General features: G+C 42.8%; 2 protein-coding genes across 4 annotated transcripts in view; one reads left to right on the plus strand and one right to left on the minus strand.

Moving 5' to 3' along the window:
* WDSUB1 (WD repeat, sterile alpha motif and U-box domain containing 1) overlaps nt 1–2,225 on the plus strand; it is a 53,135-nt gene extending 50,910 nt beyond the window's left edge. For 2 of the 3 annotated variants that reach the window (XM_049616126.1, XM_049616127.1), the window contains exon 11: nt 480–2,225. In XM_049616126.1, coding sequence (XP_049472083.1) covers nt 480–637 — 158 coding nt within the window. In that variant the 3' untranslated portion in view covers nt 638–2,225. The remainder of the gene's footprint in view (nt 1–479) is intronic. The other variant, XM_049616128.1, reaches the window with a different exon arrangement.
* Nucleotides 2,226–3,034: 809 nt separating this feature from the next.
* Nucleotides 3,035–12,516, minus strand: part of TANC1 (tetratricopeptide repeat, ankyrin repeat and coiled-coil containing 1) — a gene marked incomplete at its 5' end in the record, with an annotated part of 90,369 nt that continues 80,887 nt past the window's right edge. The window contains 5 exons of the mRNA XM_049616110.1: nt 3,035–6,118; nt 6,905–7,005; nt 7,891–8,037; nt 9,753–9,844; nt 11,271–11,403. Coding sequence (XP_049472067.1) covers nt 4,684–6,118; nt 6,905–7,005; nt 7,891–8,037; nt 9,753–9,844; nt 11,271–11,403 — 1,908 coding nt within the window. The remainder of the gene's footprint in view (nt 6,119–6,904; nt 7,006–7,890; nt 8,038–9,752; nt 9,845–11,270; nt 11,404–12,516) is intronic.

The following is a 12,516-nucleotide window of genomic DNA, read 5'->3' on the forward strand; positions in this document are numbered from 1 at the left end:
AGTTTTATAATCTCTTGGTATCTGGTTCCCTGAGTTTTCCGTATGTCAAAGTTTTGCTGAGTTACTCCTAAGGCTCTTCTCTTTAGCCATATTAATTTTCACACGTCGCTAACAGCTCTAATGAAGCCATTTATCATCACCACCACTCACCTTTCCCTGGCTCTTTTCCTTTCTTCCTTTCTGCCATATCTGAATTTTGGACAGGGTCTCTCTTTTTTTCTTTAATAGTTTTTGTGTTCAAAATTATCCGTAAAATATTGACACTATTCAAGGTAATTTATACAATCTCAACGCATCTTCTAAGGAATATTTAGGGTGTTGTGGCAGAAGTATTTTAGGAGTAGTGATACAAGACTCCCACTTAAATAACAGTGATGGCCTTGGCAGTGGAGCTGGTATACCCAACTCATTTTAGTAAATCCCAGCCTCCCGAAATTGCAAATAATTTGTGTTGTTGTTGTTGTTGTTTTTTTTTTTAGATGGCTATTCATATGAAAAGGAAGCAATGGAAAATTGGATCAGCAAAAAGAAACGTACAAGTCCCATGACAAATCTTGTTCTTCCTTCAGTGGTACTTACACCAAACAGGACTCTGAAAATGGCCATTAGCCGATGGCTGGAGACACATCAAAAATAAAATAGTTTATATTGTATATATTTTTCAGTGATCTCATTTGAATGATTTCAAGGTAAATACTAATCAGATATTAAAGCAAAACAGGAGAAAAGTGAATTTACTTACCCGTAAAAACTTATTCTTTGAATTATATGGACAAAATAATATATCTGACCTCCTTTCCTACTATAAAAGCCTTTTTTGTACGTGAAAGATAATCTGTGGAGAAATAAAGTTTTACTTTGACTTAAAATTGCAATACGCAAAATTGATTCTTGCTAGATGTAGGTCATATTCTCATTAAAACCAAACATCAGAATAATCTAGAGTATAACATTAAAATCCTAGTTAATAGCCATTAATTTGATAACTCTTTGGAATCCTTCTAGAGAGAATTTGTAGCAAAATAACTAGATTTATGACTAAACTGGGAAAATCACCTGGACATGTTTAATGAGCAGTTTTATTGGATTCTAAATTTACAAGGTGGCACTGATTTTTCCCTGCAGTCCAAACCTGTGTACAAGTTAGATGGAATCAATTATCATGAATATGTCAAGTTGACTTTGTTGAAATAAAGTACTAAATTGGCCTCCTTTTAAAGTTCAGAATCCTTGAAGTTCTCATATATCCTAAGCTAGGGTAACTATACATTTTTACACAATAGGTTGATATTTAATACGACATCCTGATAAGCATTCACAAGAAGAAAACTTCCAGTTCACAAAGCTGAGGTGGTATTGACTTCACATACCTTTTGTAAGTTGTTTCCCAGAATGAAAGCCATTAGTGGGAAGGCTGGTCAGAACTCAACTGGAACCAAGGCAGGAACCAAGATTCTGTGCCCCCAAAACCCTCATTTTAGCTGTTCTAAAATTCAAAAACTCAGAAATGAGAGGGGAAGAGTGATGTAATTATGTATATATTCTTTTCCTATATTTTATAAATTTACAGCTAATATGCTACATGTTTACAGACATGGAAAGCTTAGCTACCACAAAAATTTCCCAATTATCTTTTAACTGCTTTGTAAAATTTCTGTCATCCTAATGTATTACTGAATTTTATTTCCTTTGTGTCATAGCTGGGATTTACAATCTGTGATTCTACAAGAGGATTTTCTTTTTCATACCACCCATGCTGCTTACGTTCAAGTGAAGACCAAAAAAAAGTTGGAACAGGCATTAGGTGCTTTTCTATTGTATTCTATAGAGAAAGTATGTTAACCTAATTTTAACAAAAGATTTTAATTCCTAGAGTCCACCACTGGGCCAAATATTTGTTTTGGTAGACTTATTTTCCAAAGGAGGCACACTGGTTTTTTACATAAAAATTACTAAAAATTATTGACGTCATTGATAGAAAACACAATAAAAGACTGGTTATCTCTTAAATGTGTTAAAGGTGATTTTCTTTTCTACATTTCACCATCATGGTTTCCTGTGGCTGAAAACTAAGATGCCAGTAACTTACTAAAGTGAAGTACTTCTAGTCATGTACGCAAACCAAAGCCAGACAGCGCCTCCTCCCCGCTCCCACACCAAAATCCAAACCCATCCACAGGAAGGGACACCACAAGGCCCCTCGGCTACACTCCCAGGCCCAACTGTTCACTCAGGTGTTCGTGGGAGCAGCGCTCACTGGCTCTCAGGACTGACCAGAGCTTCCCAAGAAGACTGCACTTCTTTCTGGGGGAACTGGACCAAATATCTGTAAGACTATGTCAAAATCATAACGTAGTCTATAATAAATTCCTGTAGTCACATCAGCTTCGTAGCAAAAGTCATTCAACATTTATGGGCCAATGATGCTTTTCCTCCCACCTGTTTTTGTTTTTGCTTTTGAACTAGTTTAATATTTAGCTTTAAAGAAGGGCTGCAGATACCCAGCCTTGCTGTAACAGCCACACCCAGACAGTACCTGAAGCAGTACCGGATTGCATATCAGGGTTTTATCCCAGTACAACCCAGTTTGATGTTCATTTATCCTACCCTGATACAGAACTATGTGGGTATAAAGACTAACTGAATGATGATACAAACGTGAAGAACTTTCATCATCAACACAGTTTGGTGTCTGACCAAAGTGTTTGAGAGTGACTGACAGTACTAAAGGGATCCTGTTCCCTGTCAAAACAGACACCAAGATTTCTGGAACAGAGAATTACAGAATGCTCTTCCTAGTTCAGGCAAAAAGATTCATGTTAACCATTGAGTATTCTGGGATCTCTTGGTGCTGTCACCCTTGTTCTGAAATTATTATTGAATGACATTTAATATGCATGTGGTAGTATTACTATAAAAATAGACTTTTCATCTTTTCTTGAGGGTAACAAGATCCCCCAGGATTAAACCAAGGCAAAGCATTGTCCTCAGGATAGTCTCTACTTATCCACTGTTTCATTTAATACAAAACAAATTCTATTAATACTCTTTATTCCATATGGAAAAGTACAGTAGTTGTGCAGAAACAAAACTACATAACAAGAGTAAGACTTTCACAAATATTAAAGAAAACAACAAACAATAAATAAGCCAAAGTACTTCTAGCAGAACTCAGGGAAAGCCTAGAAAAATGATAAAGCTGTACAAAGTACACCGTTCACACTCAGGCACAAATGTTGAAGAATGACACATTTCCTGTTCGTACAAAACCATAATGATGCTCAGAGGAACGTCGTTACAACGATTCATTTTTAAAACTTTCTGTAAATATAGAACTTACTTCTCCCCAATTCTAGAAAATAAATTTCACATCCCACCATATAAAACAACTATTCTCCTACCTCTCTCAAACTAGCATTTTAACATCCTCCAATAGCACATCATTTTCATATAAAAATACCTTTAAACCAAGGCTCATTGCTGTACCTTATCTTTACAAATGAATAATACATCAGTTAGGACTTAAGTAGCACCTCAAAGGTGTTCATATAAATGAGATAAAGTGCTGTTACTGGTATACTGTTAACATGCCATAGTAATATATCGTTCAGTGCAACAACCAGCATGAATGAAGCTTACAAAGAACATGCAAATATATGAGGTTGTTTTATGATTAACTACTTGAAATAGTTATATTTACAAGTCAGAATACAACTTGGCTATTTAATATGTACAACATGTGACTATAAAGTAATGATTGTATAATGAAACAAAAGCAACAACTAACCATACCTTAACTATCCAAATTAAATACTGTCCTTAAAGGACACTGGAGGGCTTGTTCCAGGAATGGTATCATTGTTAAAAGCAGTTTGGGAACCAGCTGAGAGCGAATTTACATATCGTAAAGAAAGCTGTATCCTTAGTTTAGTCCAAATCCAACCTGACCACCAATCCTGCTTCCAAATGGCTTTATACTATTTCCAAATATTATAAACACCTTGAAGTGGGAATATAATTCCAAAAAGGTGCTATAAAAATGTTTTTAGTGAGAACCCTAACATGGAAATAAAAGAGAACTACTATGAAGGTAACAATACTTGGATATTCTTGTATTTTGCTTAAAAAAAAATGAAAAGAATCAGCTGTATAACATTTATAGTCACACATGTTCAGCCAGAAATTTGTATATATTTATATGTAAAAACTGGGATTTGACTCAATGGAACTGAAACTTGAAGATTCCATCTTTTCCAGAATACATCATCTGGATATTTGTCATGAGTTAAACCTATCACTTAGACATTTACATTCTCTAAGAAATATTATGATTTTACCACATAGCAAACGCTAGGAGAAAAGTGGTAAAAACCAAACAATTTCATAAGAGAAAACCATGAGTTAATGTCTTCTTGGTGGTCTTAAATTTTTTAACTTAATAGGCATAACTAATTATAAATTTTCATTCTGGTTAGCATTCTTATTTATGGTGACTCCTAGCTATTTATTAAAGAAATTTTATCCCATATTTTATATGTATCAGTGGCATCTGACCCACCCCCAAGGAATAAAGAAAAAAAAATACATGGCTACAAGGTAATTTTTCTCACGAAAAACCTCTGAATCACCACCAGGAGCTGGCACACGGTTTCCCCAATCCCACATATGCGTCTCTCTTAAGGCTCACACATTTGACTCTATGAATGATCGCTTTGGTTTTGCTGAAGGGAGGTGACTCCTGTGAGCTTCATTACTGACATGAGGCTGCTGTTTGGAGATACTTTCCTGATACAGATGAGAAACAGTCTTAGTGATCCTGCTATCTTGACAGTGGACCGGAATTTGGCATTTCTTTTCTTCTAGCTCCTTCACCTGTGACCCATTATGGACACTTCCACCCAGGGTAGAAACAGCACAGGTTTTGGCTTGGCTACTATATCCTCCTGCTTGTTTGAAAGAGGGCTTCTCAGAGTTCAAGGATTGCAAGCCGGCTGCAGAGGACGTGTTCAGCAGTAGCCCCTCCGGCACCTGACAGTGCCAGGTACGGTTTGGAGGATTGTTCTGCTGCTGGAACCTTGCAGTCTTATCCATGATGCCCATGAACGGAGTACTGCGTGGTCTGTGCTCGGCTGTCCCACTTTGACTCTGGCTAACAACCTTGTCTTTAATGCGAGCATCCGGTCCTTGGACTTTGAAGCCATCTGAGAAACTGCTGCTTGAAGTCAAACTACTGGTTGAACTTGACATCTTTATGCTGCCAGACGGAGAACCAGAAGAGCCTGAGCTGGTGAGGGAAGCCGGGTGTCGCCCGTCACCGCAGCTCACTGGCCCGCCCTGGTTGAGAGGGGCTACATCCACGGCTACGGAGACGTGAGACAGAAGCCTCTCTGCAGTCTTTACCTTGCTCGGTAAGGGGTAGGCAGCACTGCCCTCTCTGTGCTGCAGCTGGACACCGTGGCTGGGGCCCAGCCTCTCTCCAAAATGGCCAGACCCGGCGCCCACAGTCAAAGTGCCCGTGCCCTCCAAACGCTGGGTTCTGCCACCACCGGGAGCTGCAGGGATCCCACCTGGCATAGGGCTCGGGGGAGGATTCTGAGCAGCGACCTGCATTTTTGTGCTACCGTTTCTCACGCCGGCCTGTCCAGCACCCAGATGTTGGTTGGTCTTCACGATCTGTGCCTGCCGGGTGGGCTGCAGGACAAGCCCGGGCGGAGCTACAGCTTCCCTCGGGGCCTTACCGATGCCTGGCCTGTGCTGCGGGGACACCGGCCTGACTTTGGACTGTAACCCTTCTTGAAGGTTTCGGATATACGGAGAGGGGACACAGGAAGATGGCTGAGACCTGGGCGGTGGGGAAATAGACTCTTCCTGGGAGGAAGTTTCTTCTTCCCCAGCCTCCTCAAGATGGAAGTGGTCATTTAACCCAGGGGTCGGAGCGTCCTCCTCGTTGTCGGAGTCATTGGGTGGGGCTGGTGCTGGGCACTGCTGTTTCTGCTGCTGGCTCCTCTGGAGCTGCTTGCATTCCTCCTCGACGCGGGCCACCAGCCTCCTGATTTCCTGATTGGTGGGACAGAGCTTCACAGCTTCCCGGAGGTCAGCCAGAGCCGCGGCAAACTGCCTATACGTGAAAGCAGAGGATATGGTTAGGAGCCACGTAAGAGCATGCTCCCAATGTAACTGTTCATAAAACAGTTCTGCTGAAAAGAAAGAGAAGGGGAGGGGGGCGCCTGGCTGGCTCAGCTGGTGAAGTACTCAACTCTTGATCTTGGGGTTATGAGTTTGAGCCACACATTGGGTGTAGAGACTACTTAACAATAAAATCTTTAAAAAAAAAAAAGGCAGCTGAGTGAGTTTGGCACACCTACTGTGGTGGACAGGAGCTATTCTACACGAGCTTAGAGCTACTCCACTAGGTGGGAGTGAACTCTGACCCACACCTGCACCATGCCAGGGCCCATACATCTCTAACCACCACTGGCCCAGGAGCAGGAACAGACATAAACCAGTGGGTGTTAGAATCCTCTTAGTTTTCTTCACCATTGCCTCTCACCGTGTCCATCTCTAACCCAAAAGCCTTATAGTATTATCTTCCCTTCCCCACCTCCCCTGCTCTAATGTCTCTAGCTGGCAGGTTCCCTGTGAGCACAGACTAATACAGATTCTGTGTTGCAGCAAGTGTGCAGGGAAGGAACAGTTACTGGGATGTTAGGAGAAAACAAAAGTCTAGCCATCACTGATAATATCCACTGCTGTGCCCCTTGGAAGCTACCAATTTAGTATCAAAAGGGAGGAGAGTCATTAGAGCAATGCTGGTGAATCAGAAACTCCCAAAGTCAACAGCAGCTTTGATACCAAACAGACACAAGAAGGCTTCCTTAGTCATAGATCAGACCCCAGACAGTACCTGCTATTTCTCTTCGCTCTTGCCCTGGCATAAAAGGCTTCATAGGACTTTGGTTTCAATTCGAGAGCCTTGGAAGCAAATTCTTCCGCCATGCCAAAGTCCTGGTGTCAACATTTAAATACAGGAGTCAAAAGAAGCACTGAGACATGAGTACAGACATCTTTTTAACAGATTTCCTCTCAAGGTTAGCAGAGAACTGGGACGTAACTGAATAGGTAAAGGGCAACATAAGTTTTATTTATTTTGCTTTAAAGTTAAGGAGTTTAAAATAAGTAAAGTTAGGAGATAATTAATGCTTATTCATATTTTAAGAGAAGAACCCGGTAGAGAAGTAAAAAACGGACGACTCGGGACAGCGGGTAGAAGCAGCGCACCAGAAGGCAGGAGAGCACGCAACGCGCAGGCGCACGGAGGGTCAGATTCCAAGAGGGACGGAGACGCCCACTCACTGCAACGGCAAGGTGGGCCGCATTCGCGGGCATAGAAGCAGGCGGTCAATGGAGTCAGTGGTGAGAAGATGAAATGAACAACAATAGCAACAAAAAGCAGGAGAAAGAAGTACTGAAGCACATCTATAGTTTCTGTTTACAAATTAACTATTAGTTAACTACTGAGAACTACAAATTAACCGGTTACTGGCATACGGATTATAACACATCCGTGTTGAACTTTACAGCACCCTTTTGAGTCTGGGAAGGGTGGCCCGTGACAGAAGTGCATGTTGGCAAGGGGAGGAGCGGCAGCCGGCTCGCCTGTCACTGCTGAGGCCGAGGAAAGTGCCTTCCAAGTGCATTCCCTCAGCACTCTAAGGACGCAGTGACGGCCACCTAAGGAGAAGCAGCCCCCCCACACGCCAAGTTCACAGCAACGTGCAAACAAACCACACAGGAGGCTCCGTGACTCGGTCTGCATAAGGGCTGGCCTTCACCGCTAGAAAACACTCTACCGCTAAAGGAACAGACTAAGGTTAAGGGCCCACAGCTTACATTTGTTTTTCTTCGGCAGCGAGACAAATTGAGATAGAGGGAAACTCTTAGCTCATTGAATGGTCTCATGTCCTCTCCAAATCCTTCCCGCGGAAACTTCCTTAAGGCATACTGGTACCTCTGGGCTGCCTCTTTCATCTTCCCTTTCTAGGAATCAAAAAAGGCACAGAAATTGATCCTTTCCCGGATGCTTCAAGATGAACAGCCTCCCGCAACTTGAAGACCCTGGTGAGGTTTCCGCGTCCCTCTCATCCCGCAACCCAAACCATCCGAGCACATGGAAGGGTCCTGCAGAGGACACAGTGCCCTGACCAGCATGAGCCTGCACAGACTAGCTGTCCGCACAGACTTCTGCACGACGTGCTTCACGCGGAAGGCACAAACTGGTTTTCTAGGAAACAGTCTGTAAACTGCCTAATTGATGACCATCAATCTTAATACATCAGATTATCCTCTCTGTTATATATTTTTGAAAACCATTTCAGGAATGATCCTTCCTCGACCAATACTTTAATGCTAACTGTAACGATAGAAATCAGATAAAGAAATGATGCTCTTCCCAAAGCAAGTACAGTCTTGTGGAGAAACCTAGAGCTTGCTGTAGAATAATCATTTGTGAGAGGAACTAAAGTATGGGCTTTAAAAACTGGAACAGCACCGCACATCATTTTCAAGGCTAAAGAAATCAATTTGCTCAGTCAGTTCCATAGCACAGCAGGTGTGAAGTCTGCTGAAAATGGCTTGATATTTCTAACATAATTGCCTACCAAAATTCATATTAAAACCACTTCAAAGCCACAACAACATATACTCTGAACTCAATTTCAAACGGATTACAAGTCAGGAACCCCGCTGGGTCGTGCTTTTGCCTACATATTTGTTATTATTAAAAAAAGAAAAGGGAAAAACTAAATGCAGTCCATGCAGCAGCCTCCTGATAAAAGGATTAAAATGGTCATAATGCAGTTTTTTGTTTTATTTTCAGAACTTTTACTTCTGTCTAATACAGACCTGGAAAGAACAGTGATCTAGGTCTATGGCCTAAGCATCTATCTAAGCCAGGGGTGGGCACACTACAGCTTCTGGGCCAAATCTCGCCTGCCACCCATTTTTACAAATGCACTTTGACTGGGACATGGCCACACCCATATGTTCTGTATCACCTGTGGCTGCTTTCATCCCACAGCAGCAAAGCTGGAGAGCAGTGACAGAGACCATATGGCAAAGCCTATTTCCTTGTCTGGCGTTTTACAGAAAAAGTCTGCTGACCTCTGATCTAAACTAATGGCTTATTTTGGAAATTTTACTTCAAATTTTATTTAAAATGTTTACTTTTATTAATCTTTATATTTCCATTTCTAAGGGAAAATGGGGAAAAAATCATCTCCTCAGTAACTGAGTATTATATATTCCTTGACTATCTTAAGTAAAAATATCTCTAGAAACTGTTTCAAATTGCAGAAGCTTACAACTATTAAAAATAAGATAATAAAGTCTTAGGAGACTTAACGATTCTTTTCTTCAGAAAATGTCTCCTGAGTGGCCCTTTCCTGAATTAAGGAATGTCCTGCTTGAGGCCACTCTACCTTCACACCAAGGCTTCAGGCCATATGTCACAGTCATAGCTGTGAGGATTCATTCAGAAATAACAGTTCTCAACGACAGAATAGGGCCTTCCACCTTGAAGGCTCTGCTGTGGAGACATGAAAGCCTGGGCACGAGGCCAGGTGTGCATCTCCCAGAGCATCCACGGAAGCCTGGCTACAGGTGTGGTGGGCAGGAGCATGGTCCTGCCCGGTCCACACCAAACTAAGAGGTTGCTCGTAGGCGGTCACATCCCAGAAAAGGGCGATACCACTTACTTTGTACATCACGTTTCCTTCCTCCATCAATTTCTGTAAAAGTATAATCAAAATATCAGGTTTGGAAGTAGCCATCGCCCAGGCGGCATTTCCTGCAAAACAAACATGCATTCAGAGGCACGTCAGTGCTCTGGGAGGGAAGGAGTTTACTGCTGCTGGGGCCAGATGGCAGCCCAGGTCACAGACGGCAGCATACTGTGTCCTGCAGCCTCCAGACAACAGTACAAGTAAGGACAGGGAGCAGGACCCCCAGGAGTTGGTCTCTCTTCCAATCTGCCTCACGCTGAATGAGGCTCCTGGGAGGAGGCTGTACCCCGTGCACCTGTTACTCTGATGAAAAGAGTGCTGGGAAACCAAGGCGTCAGAGCAGCCAGGCCCATCCCTCCCTTCTGCTGGGATTTTTGGGGAAAATCAAACATGGCTTCTGAATAATCTCCTTAGCTTCCTGCAGGGCCCATGTCTGCTGGTAAGTGAAGGCACGTGTTCTTAGCAGCCTCTCGCTCTCTGCTGCAGTCTATACTGCATCTGCCCAGACAGGTTGGCTCTGTCTGGTTGGTCCGCCCTCTTGTCACAGCTCATGTTTCTCCAGCCGCCAGCCCCACTTCTGAGCACGTGCAGGGAATAATGCTTAAGAGAGGACAGTCTCAGAGTCAGACTACTCTGCTCCACTGACTCTGCTGATTACCATGACCTTAGGGAAGCTATTTACCTCCACTTTGCCTTGGTTTACTCCTCTGCAACATGATGGTGTTATCTCTACCTACTTAGAGGGTAGGTGAGGATTAACTATGATAAAACATGAAACTGCTCAGAATAATTTCTGGTACTGTGAACTGCTTAGTAACATCAGATCTGTTCATCTTTGCCACAGTCCCCTCCTGGGGGCTGCCGCTGGCTGAAGGTCTGACATATTAAACTACGAGAGCCATGTTCTTGTTGCTCTTTACCCACACATTGTGAGTGGGGGCTCACGCTCCGACCAAGCACAGAGAACGAGGCTCTTCCTACTCTGAGTCCCCTCTGCCCTGTCATTATCCTTCAGTGACACCCCTCCCCCATCTAGTTTCCAGTAAAATCCCATGAACTTTCCTTCACAGAAACTGCTGGAGTTGTGGCTACCCTACCCGACTAGGACTACTCCAGAACAGTGGTTTGCCAATTCAGCTGCTCAGCAGAGCCACCTGTGAGCTTTCTTAACCACATAACCAGCCTCCTCCGAAGAGCTGAATGGAGCTGCTCAGTGCTGTGGCTCCCGGGCATCCCTAACACCCTACAATTCTAGACTGGTTTTCAACATTGGCCACTGCTTTCTACCCACATTGCAGTGATAATGTCATGAGTTATTTAAGCATTCTGAATGACTGTGTTTAAATGAGCCTTGTAGAGGACAGAAAAGAAATCTCTAGGCACCTGACATCTTCTTAACCTGGGATCAGGTAAGTCTTTATGGCCCCGGACATACTCTAGAATTTGAAGTGAACCTCCCTCTCCCGCTGCTGAGATGAGGTGTTCACTGACCTAATTTGGCTCCTTTTCTCAGCAGTGTAACCACTACAGATGTATTTCGACAACCAATGGCTCTATCCAAGGGGCGCATGCCGCTGTGGTCCACGTGCTCAATCACGGCTCCCTTCTCAACCAGATACAGTACCTGCAGGGAGAGACAGAGCCCTGAGGGGTGGCTGGTGGCAGAGGTGTCACACCCCACCCACCTCTGCATCCTGGGGTGGAACTGGCAGTCTTAGCTTTACTGTGATCTTCAACGCCTCTGGCCATGAAGGGTCCTAATGGAAATGAAGCCAACGGGTAACCGAAAAGAGGGCTATAATCTATAGCTAAAGTCCACTCTACCATCAGCAATGAGGGAGGCGGGTGAACACTCCTAGGGAGGGACATGTTATGTACATGCATTCATATACCACAGAGGAGTATATGTATATCAACTTCCCAGACCACAGGGATGGCCACAGTCATATTTTCATCTCCAATTACTTAGGAGGCAGACTTCTACAACAGCTCCTACATACTGGCAGTCTACAGCAATGGGACCTCTGGAAACACTCAGACCCACACAGCCTGGGTATAGCAAGCTAGAAAAACTAGCAGCTTGAGATTAGAAAAAACCAATTATTACTCACTTTAAGGCTTAGGAAAGAGACTCAAATATTGGGTATGTAAAGAGGCAAGGTTTGAGACCATGGTACATAGCTTGATTTGACGTGGTATGACAGCAGTCACTCAGAAATGGAACACAGAGGAAAAATCACTTGGGCTACTCAAATTGCTGAAAAGAAGTCACCTTAGATTTTCATGTGAATCTGACAGTCCACCAATTATTCAAAATGACACTGGAAGGATTAATATCCATAATATATAAAGAACTCCTACAACTCAACAATAAGAAACCCAAATAACCCAATCTTAAAAAGGATATGAATATACATTTCTCTAAAGGTGATATACAAATGACTAAGAAGCATATGAGAAGATGCTCAACATTATTAATCATTAGAGAAATGAAAATCAAAACCATGAGATTATCACCTCACATTATTAGGATGGCCAGTATCAAAAAAAAAAAAAAAAAAAAAAAAAAAAGTGTTGGCGAGGATGTCAAGAAATAGGACCCCTGAGCATTGCTGGTGGGAACGTAAACTGGTGCAAACACTCTAGACACAGTATGAAAGTTCCTCAAAAAATTAAAAATATAACTACCACTTGATCCAGCAATCCCACTTCTGGGTATATATCCAAAAGAATATAG

The sequence above is a fragment of the Panthera uncia genome, assembly GCF_023721935.1.
Source record: "Panthera uncia isolate 11264 chromosome C1 unlocalized genomic scaffold, Puncia_PCG_1.0 HiC_scaffold_3, whole genome shotgun sequence".
Taxonomy (NCBI): Eukaryota; Metazoa; Chordata; class Mammalia; order Carnivora; family Felidae; genus Panthera; species Panthera uncia.